Consider the following 14,435-nt stretch of genomic DNA (forward strand, 5'->3'; position numbering starts at 1 on the left):
TGTGTCTCAAAGGGGTCAATACTGCATTACTTTGCTTTCTTACAGTGTTGAAAGGTAGCTCAAAGTGTGGATATAGCAAGTTTCATTGAGTGAAGAGAAATTCTGTTGGAAGACAAACTCTTGTAGAAGAAAAGATGTAGAAATTTGAAGAATTACAGCAGTCTTTAAAATATTGACTCTGACAATGAGATTACTTAGTAGGCATTGCTTGGCTATGTTGAAATGTCTTTCTTGTCTCTCATCAATGTAGTCTGTGGTAGCCACCTCTCCGTTTTAACCACAAAGCAATCTGATGATGAAAAAAACATTTGCTCTGCAGGGGACCCAGTTGACACTGATTACACTGCTGTGGGATGTGCAATTACAACCATCTCTTCCAACCTCACTGAGATGTCTAAAGGTGTGAAACTACTTGCTGCTCTCATGGATGATGAAGTTGGAAGCGGAGAAGACCTCCTGAAAGCTGCTCGAACACTGGCCAGTGCTGTCTCGGACTTGCTGAAGGCTGTGCAACCTACTTCAGGAGAGGTGAGTAAATGGAAACTTCTCAGGTTCCCTCTTTTGAAGTGCATGGCTTTAGCGTTTTTGAGATGTAAGCCTCACCTGCCCAGTGCTACATAATGTCCCCTGTGCAAGCAGTTTCTTTGACAACTATGTATTCCTTCATCTGTCCCTGTCTATATGCCTTTAAATCTTGCACCCTAATACTAAAATGCTCTGTGTTACAAGAGGAGGTTGACAGATTTGTGTAGGAAATAGTTGATTTATCTGGGTGCTCTATTCTGTTTCAGAAACAAATTTCAAATAGTAATGTGACTTTGTTCAATAGGAACTGGAGAGATACTCATTATTTTTTTTATTTACTGTCTTTATCTGCTTTGACACATAAACCAAAAAGTTAACCCCCCTGTTGTAGTTTTCTAGAAATGAGAGTAGTACTAACCAGTATAGACTCTCTTAATCAGTTTAATGAGAGTTGGATCTCTTCAGGTATTTATGTTCTGAAGAACATAACATCTGATGTTTCAGATCAGTTGGCATGTTGACTGCCTATCTTTAATTATCCTTGGCATTATTACATCAGTGTTTTTATAGCTTTTTCAAAATTCTCTATGAATCTGATGGGAGCACTTCAGATGGAATCCCTGAAACATGGATGTGCAGTTGTGCACGTGGAAAAGTAAAGACTTTTGCAAAGCAGTTCTGTGGTGTAATAATGTTTTTTAAGTCATATTGATTGCACACTAATGCAGAAGTTCCTTAAGGAAATCTGAAATTCATGTAAAGCTCATTTTGTCTGAATTAATATATTTCACCATTATATTTTTCCAGCCTCGACAGACAGTTTTGACTGCAGCTGGAAGCATTGGACAAGCAAGTGGGGAGCTACTGAGGCAAATTGGAGAGAATGAAACAGATGAAAGGTTCCAGGTAATGAGGGAGTTGCTTATCGTTGTCAGAGCTGAGCAGCTTACTAATGAGACAGCCACTGCATAAAGCCAAACTTCCTAAAGTGCAGTTAGGAAATGCTAGATTTGAAGTTCCTCAATGCTAACTGAGGATATTCTAATATGAAATTGTTTTTAATAATACAGTCAAGAGTGCTGATTGCATAGGAGCCAGATGTTTTGGTACTAATAGTGCGTTCTCAGGAGGTGAAGGCAAGCACGTTGCAACTTGTGACATAGATTTGTTCTTGTGGACTCTGAGCTACTTCAAAATTTGACAGTCCACACTGTTCAGTCCAATAACTTGATAATGTAACTAGTGCAATTGCTGTACTCGGAACAGAAAACTCTCAGGTTTTAACACTAATAGTCATGTTTGCCGCTTTACATAAAGCAAATGTTTAGGTTTTGATACAAGTGGACTTCTTACCTTCAGGAGATGTGATGTTGCTATATACAAAGTACAAACTTTTTTGATCATAAGACTGAAATTTGCCTTTGTTTTACCAGGATGTTCTGATGAGTCTGGCCAAAGCCGTTGCAAATGCTGCTGCTATGTTAGTGCTGAAGGCCAAGAATGTAGCACAGGTTGCTGAGGATACAGTCCTGCAGAACAGAGTTATTGCTGCTGCTACACAGTGTGCACTCTCTACTTCCCAGCTTGTGGCTTGTGCAAAGGTGAGGCAAGCAGTGTTCCTGAAGTGGGGAGGCAGCATTTCAGGTGTTATGTTCTGTGCATTTACAAGGGTCTCAGGCAATACGCTCTGTTAGCAACATTGATGTTCCATAAATCTAAGCTAAGTCATTGACTAATAAATTGTCACTCATTATACCTGCAATCAGGAGCTCAGAGGATCTGCAGAGAAATCTCCAGAGAAAGTTCCACAGAGCCCATCTGATGAGTTATTTTTATTTTTGTTGATATTAATATGTTAGTTCAAGCACAGCTTGCCTAGGGGACTATGTAAGTTTTCCGGTAAAGCCTAGAATTAGGGTGGGTTTACCTCACGTAAAACTAAGTAACTAAAATTTGGTATTCTCCCTGAAAATAAAATCAAATTGATAGTCACTGATTTGAAATATATTTGCACTGGTTTACAGAAGTCCAGTGATTCTAATGAACTATTGCTTTTGGGCAAGTACTGATTTTCAGTCTAAGCAAATTACAAGGGAACTGAGATAAAACCACAAGTTCTGAAGTCTGCAGTTGGAGCTTTACATCTTCTGCAGACTTTTTAATTTTAAATAAATAAAATACTCATTTAGTTCAAAAAATTAAGCAGTTCATGTTAACTGCTTAGAGGCTGCTTTTGGAGTCTTCAGTGTCATCTTTTGCAGGGAAATAGATATTCAACTCTTGTGAAACATCCAGAAGGTTTATATTAATATTAATAGGCAGTATTAGGCATTAAATTTCCAGTATTTTCCTACTTTTTGTCTCTGGCTGCAAGGACTTTGTAATGCATACATGAGTTTTCATTATTTGGACTTGATGTTCTTATTGCTTATGAATTTCTTCAATATGGCGTAAGACACCCAGTGGCATCCTGTTTTCAATTGTCCTGTTGTTAAATGCTCTCAGGATACACCTCAACAAAATGAGGGAGGGTTGTTTCTAATCTATAGGCTATGGGGTTTGTCTTGTAGTTTTAGTAGCAGAGTGTTTTCTGGAGTGTGCCAGGCACTCCTTTTATTTAAACATACAAAAGACTGATCTAAGAAGCCTTTGTAAGACCAATTCCAATTAAGAATCCATTTAATATGGAATTCCTGGGTACAGAAGTCTACCAGTGGACATAGTTTCTCTGGAGGAGTTTGGCCCATGCCTGCCTTCCAGAACCACTGTCTTGTGTTTTGTCAATTCAGTAACTGCTGAAGATACACAAAACCAAGTAGGGGTCTCCATTCTCAGAATCTAAATTGAGATTAAATTAATGGTCTGTGGAGCCCAGATTCATAGTCTGTATGTCAGAACTACCTATTTAATTATGTGTTATTTGGGGTTTCTATCTGAGGAAGACAGCTAAGTTAAAGAACTCAAACTGATGTAGTACATATTTTACTTGTTAGTAGTTAGGAAATTGGCAAATAAGGCTTTTCTGAATGCTTTGTGTCCTTTCCCTATGCAGGTTGTGAGTCCCACCATCAGTTCTCCAGTGTGTCAGGAACAGCTGATTGAGGCAGGGAAACTGGTAGACCGCTCAGTGGAGAACTGTGTGAGGGCCTGCCAGGCCGCCACAGATGACACTGAGTTACTGAAGCAGGTCAGCGCAGCTGCCAGCATTGTCAGCCAAGCCCTGAATGACCTCTTGCAGCATGTCCGCCAGTTTGCCAGCAGAGGCGAGCCCATTGGACGCTATGACCAGGCTACAGATACCATCATGTGTGTCACAGAGAATATTTTTAGTTCCATGGGAGATGCTGGTAAGTTTCTGAACCTAAAGGGATTATTTTTTTTCATGTGGAACATTTGGACTGGGAGCTCAGTTAGCCATTATTGGAGAAATATAAATTGCAAAATTGTACACTGGGAAATAGTTGATAAATGCTCTGGAACTTTAGTTTTCCCAGCCTAAAGTTTTTCCTTGCCTCTGCTTTACCAGAAGATCCTGGTAAGAAGATACTGAATTCTGAAGTCCACAAGTCACCTTCAGACATGAGAAAAATACTGCTTTTGGGTGTTTGTTTTTTTTCCCTATGCTTTTTTGAAGAACATTTAAATAAATAAGGTCTTAGACCCAAGCATGTCTAGATTTGGTTTACAGGAAGTCAAAGGCTTTATGAGTTCAAGTCTGTTAGGAAGGAGTTCAAGTGTATGTTTTAACAACCAAATTAATTTGCATTAAAAAGAGTAAGTGACTGCTTCAGAAGCCTTGCTGTTTTATCTCTGTGCTTCACCATGATCAGCGCATGGCTCCAATATCCTAAGTATACACCTTATTTTTGGCCAAAACCACCTAATGGGTGCTGAGTCCCATCTGACAGTTCTTAACTTAGTTCATGTTAGAAGATAGTTGCCCGAAAAGAAGAATAGGTGAAAGATGGGTAATTTTTATTAAAGGACCAAAATCTTGGCTGTAATGTGAAAGCAAAACTATTCATCTTCCCAGGACTAGGAATTTCCCTGAACTGTATATTCAAAATTACTGTATGCATTGATTTTGGGGTTTTTGTCTTGCTATCCAGAAAGCAAATGCTATATTATTTTTTAATCTCCTCTGTAGCAGTTTCTTTCATTTTTGTGGTGATACAAGATTTTGTTTATGAAGCTTAAAGTTAAGAACTACTTGTATATGATTTTCAAGTCAAAAGAGTACTTCAGCAAATGTAACTCAATTTTCAGCATGTTGAGATGACTACTGAAACTGCAATGCTCAGAGAAGGCAAGTGAATATATATTTGTATACCACAGGTGAAATGGTACGGCAGGCCAGGGTACTGGCTCAAGCCACTTCTGATCTTGTCAATGCCATGAGATCAGATGCTGAAGCAGAAATTGACATGGACAACTCTAAGAAGCTTCTGGCTGCTGCAAAGCTCCTGGCAGATTCTACAGCTCGCATGGTTGAAGCTGCAAAGGTACCAGGAAAATAAACTGTCAGCTTAAAATTGTATGGTTGTACACAAAGGGGTGGTATGTGGGACATTACTATCAGCCAAATCCTATCTATAGAGGTGGTTGTGCTTATCCTGTAGATGTTCTGCATTTAGTGATTCACCCTAGGTATGTTCAGGGGGGAAAAGAAATAAATTATTAGTTACTTGTGGGGGCTTTTTGTTTTAAAAACCAATCTTGCACTGCTTTCCTCTGTGCAGGGTGGTTGTCACCAGCCATAACCACTGTGATGCAAAGCCTTTTACCAGACGACTGATGCAAACGGAACAACAAACTTACAGCAATCTCTTAAAAATACCTCTTACAAAAGCTGTTAAAGCAGTGTTTTAGGAAGTTTCTTTTGCACAGGGATTCCTGCTCACTTAGCCCCTCCCAACCCTCTCCCCATTTCTGTATTCTCACAAGAGAGGAAATCTCTAACCTTTCCTTCCCATGATGGATACAGATTTAAATTCATGGGGGAGGAATATGCTCTTTCAATTGCTTCCCAGATACTGATCTTAAACGTTTTTACAGCAGAGGTGCAGCCTTTCTGCCAGAGCTTTAGAAGGCCTGTATACCTGGCATCAAGCATGTCCTTGACTTCTCTCAGACTTCAGGTGGAGAAAACCCACTGTGTTAAATCTCAAGGTTTGGACTGCGGTTACTGAAAGGCATAGTGAATAGGGAACTTCAAGAAATGGTGGGTTTTTTTAAAATACATATACTTATGAAAGGAGATTACTGTAGATCATACAGGAAGCAATTTACAGATGCTTTTTTCCCAAGGGCTTGAAGCAGCATGTGAAGCAAATGTTTAACTCCCTTCTTCAAAGTACTTGACACATAGAGTAACAACCTTGCACAAGCAATACATTTTCTGCTTCAAAGTCTTGTAACATTTTCATGTTCTTTTAACTTAGGTTAGAATAATGTGAGGAAAGCAAAGGCTGATGTAGAAAACACCACCTGGAACTAAAGCCTTGATAGTAATCTACATTTTGTCCAGGAATTTTTACTGAGTCTCATGTTATTTGCTCTGAAATTTTGTGCAGGGTGCAGCAGCCAATCCTGAAAATGAGGATCAACAGCAGCGTCTGAGAGAAGCAGCAGAGGGACTGCGGGTTGCTACAAATGCTGCTGCTCAGAATGCTATTAAGAAGAAAATTGTCAACAGATTAGAGGTTGGAAAGTAGATACTGCTGAATTTTCCATTTTGATAATTAATGTCTGTAGCTAATTCAAAGCAGTAGAAATGCATATTTCAGGAAAAGTGCTAAGCACAGAATGAGAGCATTGTAAACTCAGTTCCAGGGTACAATGCTTGGGTTAGAGATGCTAGTATATGATGCCATAGTCCTCAGAAAATGGAGCAATTTGTATTACAGATGTAATAAAATTAGGTAAGAATTTGATTCAGAAGGCATTTTATGGAGGCTTAGTCATAAAATTACACAGCTGAGGTTTCAAACAGCTGAGCTGAAACTACTTCATTACTGTTTTAATTTATCTCTGTATGATCTGTCATTTACACATGATATCATTTGATGGTTTTACTAGTATATCTGCCAGAGTTTCAAGTAAATATCCATACAAACATATATTGAATTGCAACATATCCAATTAAATTGGTAAGTTATTCAGAGAATCAAATAAGCAGAAATGAAACTGGAATGATACAACATACCTGGTAGCAGAGCCAAGGAGGATGAAGGCAATTTGCTGTGCACTAACAATAAAATATCTCTGAACTTAGTCTTGTAGGCAAGGTTTGATCTTCCTATTTTCAACTGAAATGCAGGGAAGGCAGATTTTAAAAAGAAGCCTTTTGTAATTCCTAGTTTTCAAATGTAGTTTTACAGTAGTAGGATTCAGGTGCAATGAGATGAAAAAAAAGATCTAAGTAGGTAACCATGTTCCAGGACTGCATTTAAATTACTGTGTCTGGCTGGAACCAAAAATCAGGTGTATTTCAGGAAATGAAGGCTGTTGTGTCTGGTTTTTAACTGCATGCAAGAAAGCTTTATAGAAAGGACTTTGTTTTGTTGTTGTTATATGTACTGCCTTACAAAGGACCAAAATATGTAACTATGGGATTAAATACTTCATGCTTGGCTGTATTTAGTGGGCCAGTTAAGGAAAAGTGTTGTACAACCTGCTTTAATACCTTGGATAAATTGTTGAATTTATAACTTTTTAACAGAGTAAGGTTGATAATAGCACTCCTAGATATTTGAAGAAAGTCTTCTCAGTGCCCTTAGTCTAACTAATACAAATATTTTGTACCTCTGCACCATTTTAGTATCTTTGCTTTTGCCATAGAGCAAGCTCAGTAGAAATTTGCTTGCTTGAGTCTTTTGTCAGAGGTGTTAATGTAGCAATGTAAAGCACTGTATGTACTTTGTTTTCTCTGGCCTTCTTTGTAAGGAACTAATTGATCACACCATTTCTGTTCTCTTTTGGCCACATTGTAATCTAAGCTAGGGACTAGTAAGATCTTTAGAATCCTTCTACTTGAACCTTTTTCTTTATTGGCAAGTTAGAAATAAAGGAGTGTTCAGATCATATTCATCTTGAGGGAAGAGCAATCTTGAATTTCCTTAAGGCAAGTCAAATTAATCAAGAGATACAATGCATTAGTCTGTTGAAGCTGTTACTGTCAAAGTTACCTATAATAGATATTTCATCCTCTGAATTGCTCAAGACTTTTACCACCAATTTAATTCCGTTTCCTTTTCTCCAAAGATTGCAGCTAAACAAGCTGCAGCTGCTGCTACCCAGACTATTGCAGCTTCTCAGAATGCAGCTGTTTCAAATAAGAACACGGCAGCCCACCAGCAACTTGTGCAGAGCTGTAAGGTAAACTTTTTACAACCCACTGACAAATAACTTTTGAACTCTGCTTTATGGGGAGCTGAGGATCACCTTCTATAATACTGTTGTACCTTCTATAATAATACTTCTGTAATAGTGCTGATTTGTTTAAAAACCAACACTACGTATGTTCATCTGTGTGGATTCTGGAGAACCCTCATTTACTGTGCATTATTGTGTGGAGAGCTTTGAAAAGCTGAGATACTATAAGTGCTTGACTGTTACAAATACACCTGCCAACACCTACCTTGAAAGGACTGACATGCTTATATACCTCAGTGTGTATCTGTTGAGTAACGAGCAATATACCTGAAGCAAGTGCTTCAGTAAAAGTTTTGCTGCACATCAATCAGCAGGACTGTGTCTACAGAACTGTGCTAGAAGCACTGTGCAGAGGAGCCCAGTGTCTCTGAAATTTGTACACTGGCACAAGTGTGCTCTTCAGCAGGTGAGTAGTGTACGATCATCAAAACAGGCTGTTGAATGATGCATGCAGTGAAATTAGACTGAGGTCTGTGGAATGAAGGTAGTCCTTGAATTTTCCTCAGTGAAGAATGGAGTAGCAGTAGCCATTTATACTATAATGGAGTGAAATCCTGATTTAATGTATTGGTTATATAATTGGTTATATAACTAGCAACATGGGTCCTACTATTCTGATGTTCAGTCTGCAAGCAACTGGGGCCTTAAATGTCACTGTGAAAAATAAGTTACAGACCTTACTATGGGGTTAATGTGATTCCTAGCTTGCAGGTGAAGCTGCCAAGACCATAGAATTTGGAGTATGCCTGAAGTCAAGCATATTTTTATAGTTCAAAGCTAGAATTCAGAGTCTGGTGAGAAGCTGTTCTCTTGTGTTTAAGCTACACTTGGCAGCTTAATTTCTAGTTCTGACTAATGTTGCCTCAGGGATTTTAAAGAAATTTCATTTAAACAAAAAAATTGAAAAAGACAATAGAATGCAAAAGGCTTTCCTTCTGGATGGAAGAGCAGTTATGTGGGGAACAAGAACAAAATCAGTAAAGGCAGCATCATTAAAAGCCACATTAACATTCAGTAATTATTTACTGTCATGGTGGTAATGCTAAGAAATGTTGGAATTAAATCAGGTAGCTCAAGCACATGTCAAAAATATGTTGTAGGCAGTCAATATTCCAGTGTGATTTGTATTTTATGAAAAGCAGGCTGATTCATTGTATTATTTGCAGTTCATTCTAATTTGATCTTGATGATTATCTATTAGAGAAGATTATCTATTAGAGAAGACCCAATACCTATTTTTTCACTTTTTGAGGAGTGGAGGGGGCAGGAAATACATTAGTGTTGCACTGCTGAAGTAAGTGTTATATAAATATGTAAGTAGAATGTCTCTGAAAATTCCTATCATGGATTAATTCAGTTTGGTTGAATCCTAAAGGAATTCTGTGAAGGCACAAAAGCATTGTACCTATAAATATTACCGATTGTCTTTAAGGGTGGTGGGAAGAGAGTTTGTTTTAGAGTCAAAGGGTTTGGAGTTTTTATCTACTCACAGATTTTTGCTTTCTTTACTATAGAATGTTGCAGACCACATTCCTCAGTTGGTGCAGGGTGTAAGAGGAAGTCAAGCTCAGGCAGAAGACCTCAGTGCCCAGCTTGCTCTAATAAATTCCAGCCAGAACTTCCTTCAGGTGAAGTGAATTGATCATTGTACTTGATTCCATTAGAGCAAAAAGGATATTTTAGTTCTATGTGGTTTTGTATGTGATAAATAAGCAGTAAACTGTTAAGAACCATGTAAAGAAGTTCATCACTGACTATGAGCCATAGCTAAGGAAACTTTAGTTCCTAACCTCAGATGGCTGAATGATTTTGAGTCTGTGGAGTGTGAAAGTTGACAAATTTGAGGATAAAAGTAAAAAGAAAACAGAAATGTATGGAGAAGAAACATGAATTATTGTAGCACTTGCTTTCTAAGAGTTGAAAGATGAAGAGAATTCAGCATCTTTTTAAGCAGAGGTCTGAATATGTGAGATGCTGTTGTAACCTTTCTTAGTGAAGGTAAAGTTAGTGTTGCAGCAACAAGCTCCAAAGTTCTTCACAAATACAAGGCAAAAGTACCATGATTTTTGGAGGATAGCCAGCGTCTTGGTTGAGGTTTTGAGCAAAATACAAAATTTGACACTGTGCTGCTTCAAACACATTTTTTACAAAATAAAACATTGAGCACTGATAACAAAACTGTTTGGTTTATTGTTGACATTGCAATAAACAAACAAAAGAAAACAATTCTCTGTGTAATGACATGATAATTTCTTGGCACCAGTTAGTCCTGCCTTAAATGTGGAAGAGGAATGAACTCTTTCATTGGTTTTTGTTAGCAGGGTTTTTTTTGTCCCATACAGCCACAGGTGTTCTGAACCACACTCTTGCTCTGTTTGAGTATTTTGCTATGTGATTCCCTCTGGAGGCATTAAAATCAACCATCTTTTCTCTGGCTGGATTTCTGTACCATGGTGATGGTGAGAATCAGCAAAGCATTTTAATTGTATTAGCAGCAAACCTTGTGAAGAGTTTTTGCTTGAATTAGAGTATTCAATTTCTAGAATTTTGGCAGAGTTTAATAGGTAGAAACACAGAGACAAATTTATTATCTCTGCCATGTGGACCCACTTGTACCACATGGATACTGAATGGCAAAGCTGCACATATCTGTATTCTTAAGTAGTATATAAGCACTCCAAGGCCTCAGGCTGACATTGGTATCAATGAAGTAGTCATACTACTGAAGCACAGAAGAGTGCTGCTGCAGAGCACACTGCAATGTGGAACTATGGCAGGGTGCAGTATATAAATCAAAGGCTGGAATTTAGAAGGTGTGTGATTAAGGGGCAGGGGAGTCCATGAAATTGTAATTACAGTAAATCTAGAAATGAATGGGTGAATGGAGGAAGCAGTTTGTAAATGATTTGGAAATGAGTTAGTAAAACCAGTTGTGTTCACTGCTCTTCTTTGAACAGCCTGGAAGTAAAATGGTGGCTTCTGCTAAAGCTGCAGTCCCCACTGTGACTGATCAAGCAGCAGCAATGCAGCTAAGCCAGTGTGCAAAGAATCTGGCTACCAGCTTAGCTGAGCTACGAACTGCCTCCCAGAAGGTAGGTAAAGAGTAGTTTTAATCACCTAAAGCAAGGTGGCTTGGGTGATTGAGCTGCTGTTACATCTGAAGGAGAGCAGGGAAATGAAAGCTTATGTCCTGCACCCTGATGAGCTGGGGAGAGACCAGTTATGTCACTTCTGTGCTCAGTGGTGTGATTCGGCATCTGTGAAGTTCAGGGAAGTAGAGGTTATCTGTGCTTCATGCACAGATTCCTAAACTAGGTATGGCTTTGAAATGGGAAAAAAAAAGGCAGGGGGGAGGGGAAGGAAAAAGAAAAAGGTGGAAAACCCACTTGTGTGTGCATGAATACTTTCTCAGTACCTGGATTGCCTGGTGTGAAGATGTGTGTACACAAGTGCATCTCATTCCCCTGGTGGCTCTTAACAGCATGTTACTCTATTTATGAGCTAAGGATATTGTGCAGGAGTTCGGAATTCATGATGACATGTAAATTGCCCATAATGGCTGCTAAAGTCATGGGACTTCAGTGGGAAGTTATATCTGAAGCATTTACTCTGATAGTGACATACAGCTGCTAACAGTGACATTGATCTGATTTCTGAATAGGCTCATGAAGCATGTGGCCCAATGGAAATTGATTCTGCTTTGAATACAGTCCAGACACTCAAAAGTGAACTGCAAGATGCAAAGATGGCAGCTGTGGATGGACAGTTAAAACCTCTCCCAGGAGAAACTGTAATTAAGGATGGATATTCTTCATTTGAAAACAAACAAAGTCTGCTGTTAAAAATTTTAAGTATTAGAGGCAAAGCAAGTCACAAGGCTTGGGATAGCAATGACATTGTCAGGGTTTTGATAACGATTCCCTATAAAAGGGATACGTTCCTGCTATGCCAGAAGCATGTTCTGTATCAGAACTACTCACAGGACTGTAGGATCTTCTTCTCTATTGTACAGATGACAATTTGTAGCAGCAGTGTTTTGATCTTCTCTTGTAAAGGAAAAAAAAATTCTTTTCAGTAGTGACAAAGCTAAAAATGCAGTATTCTAAGACTGCTAGTTCTGGTAGGCTCAGAAAACAAAATATGTTATTTGGCAAAAAACCCTTCTCCCCAAATGAAAGGTATTTATTTCCATTTCTAGTTATAAATTAGCTTTGTTGTTAATCTAATCTAATATGTTAATTTACTTCAGGGAAAACATGCTAGTCAGGTTTCAAAGAAAGTGTATATGTGTTGGGCAGCTGAGGCAAAAGACTGGGTTTTTGTGGAATGAGGAGTTTTTTAGTACTATCTATAAAACCAAACAAGTATGTTTTAGCTGAGCTTAAACAAAGGATTATGTGCTTTGTGATTTTTCACAGCTTGAGAAGTGCACTCAGGACCTGGGAAGTACATCCAAAGCAGTTGGTTCATCAATGGCCCAGCTGTTAACTTGTGCTGCTCAAGGCAATGAGCACTACACAGGTAGTATTTTATTTATAATGTCCCTGTGAAACTTCTGCTTTCCGTAAAATACTCGATAGAACTGTGGCAACTTACTAGTAATTTCTAGTGTGAGTAATGTGCTTCATAGAAGAATCAGGTTGCAGTCTGCTCTGTCTGCAATTAGAACAGATTGAGACATCTTGTTTTTATAAATATATGCCACCGAAAGGCTGAAGGACAGAACTAAGATGTAATGCAATTCAAAGGTCAGTGCCACTGGAAATACTGCTATGTCCTTTTAGAAGATTGAAAGGGTCCTTGGTTTGTGGTTTATTTGAAGTATAGGATGCAAACAAACTTGGGATAGCTCAGTCTAAAGCTGCACCTTTTACTAGATGTCACCAGCATTATGGTAATTGCCACTCCACTGGATTGAATTGCATCAGAACTACAGAACTTACAGATGCTTTCACTTTAAGTGGATGTAATTGCATTAAGATGGCACACAGTTGTATCACATAGTTAGAAGTTAGCAGTGAGTGTCTGGTGAAGGAATACTGATATTTGCAGCTGATACTGAATAATTTAACCTAGTAGCTCTCTTAACATCAAGCTATAAGAGCTGTTTCATTGGGAAATTCTACAAAGTTCCTCTTCAAAGCTCATGGATCTATTTTCTATCTTACACTCCGGTTATGAAGAAACCGTTGCATGCTCAAGGAAGCACTGAGTGTTTGTATTACGCCAGTCTGCTGTTGACTCTGTCATAAAAATTCGTCACAGCTTATATTCACTATTTAATATTTCCCTCTTGTCTGAAACTGTCACAATAAATTTCTTTTCAACTTTGTACTGAAAGTCATTGTAGAGGATGAAAGCAGCACCGAACTCGGTGAAAACAGTCAGACCTTATGATTTTGTGATGCTGTGATTAAATTTGGTTGAACTTAAAAGATGCTTACTGATGTTCTAAATAAAGAAGCAAAACATGGCTATTTTTCCTGAAATTTTCTTTACTTTAAGAATGCAGAAGAGTCTCTGTGATTTGTCAAATAGGTCCTAAGTGCAGTGTAATACTGTTTCTCTGCCTTGTTTGGCTTTATTTTGACATATCACTTGTTTTTCATTATCTTCTCAAGTTTCTGCATTAAAAAATGTTCAGTTGATCAGAAGAGAAAACATTAAAAGGCACTGGTGTTAAAGTGCCAACACAGCTACTCTGAGTTGTATTTTGTTGTGATGTCCTAGTTTTCTAAACAATTCCACTAGGGATATTAGAACATTCCAGTTACTTTTAATGCCTAAGTATGGGTAACCCAGAGGTTTTCTACAGCAAATGTGAACTTTTAATGTAGCTTTCTTTCAATGGGAATGTCATGATTTTAACATTTTCAGTCAATATGCCACCTACATGAATTGCATATGTTGTTGACTATGTGCTAATTAAGGTCTCTTAGAAAAAATTTTGCTGGGTTTTGGTAAGGGGTGAATTAAATTTCAGGTAGAGAAGAACAGGACCATTATTCATAATTGTACATCTTAGTGCTATTATTATTATTTGTGTAATATATTGCTGACCAGACAGACCACAAAAACTCATTTCATGAATGAGGTCTCTTTCTCTCTAGAAAAATCTAGAGTTGCACTTTCAGAAGCAACAGAGCTGCTGTAGATCTGAAGTCATGTACACTGGTCCTAGAGACAATCACTTTGTTCCATAGCTTGAAGCTTTTCCTCATTTCCAGGTTTTACATTTTCTTCTTTCTCGGTGCTTCACTGGACATAGCCACTGTTCAGAACTGTGCCCAGAATGTGGTCTTTGGGGTATAATATTTGCTTCATGGCTTCACTGCAGTCATTTCTCTAGGCAAATGGTGCTGAGTATTTCAAATGTGTTCACATTTGAAGATTTGCTTTGAAACTGCATTTTGCAATGAGATCATTGCCTGCAAATTCATGTCATAAAATACAATCATCATCTTCAAGAGTACTAA

At 38.2% G+C, this 14,435-nt stretch overlaps 1 protein-coding gene across 3 annotated transcripts in view; it reads left to right on the forward strand.

The window, feature by feature from the left end:
* Positions 1 to 14,435, forward strand: part of TLN2 (talin 2) — a 152,028-nt gene that overhangs the window by 84,211 nt on the left and 53,382 nt on the right. For all 3 annotated transcript variants that reach the window (XM_054169272.1, XM_054169274.1, XM_054169273.1), the window contains 11 exons: positions 320 to 528; positions 1,333 to 1,431; positions 1,959 to 2,126; positions 3,578 to 3,872; positions 4,861 to 5,027; positions 6,099 to 6,227; positions 7,789 to 7,902; positions 9,474 to 9,587; positions 10,917 to 11,051; positions 11,621 to 11,749; positions 12,378 to 12,480. In XM_054169272.1, the coding sequence (XP_054025247.1) occupies positions 320 to 528; positions 1,333 to 1,431; positions 1,959 to 2,126; positions 3,578 to 3,872; positions 4,861 to 5,027; positions 6,099 to 6,227; positions 7,789 to 7,902; positions 9,474 to 9,587; positions 10,917 to 11,051; positions 11,621 to 11,749; positions 12,378 to 12,480 (1,662 nt within the window). The remainder of the gene's footprint in view (positions 1 to 319; positions 529 to 1,332; positions 1,432 to 1,958; positions 2,127 to 3,577; positions 3,873 to 4,860; positions 5,028 to 6,098; positions 6,228 to 7,788; positions 7,903 to 9,473; positions 9,588 to 10,916; positions 11,052 to 11,620; positions 11,750 to 12,377; positions 12,481 to 14,435) is intronic.

This window comes from Dryobates pubescens, chromosome 17 (genome assembly GCF_014839835.1).
Source record: "Dryobates pubescens isolate bDryPub1 chromosome 17, bDryPub1.pri, whole genome shotgun sequence".
Classification (NCBI taxonomy): Eukaryota; Metazoa; Chordata; class Aves; order Piciformes; family Picidae; genus Dryobates; species Dryobates pubescens.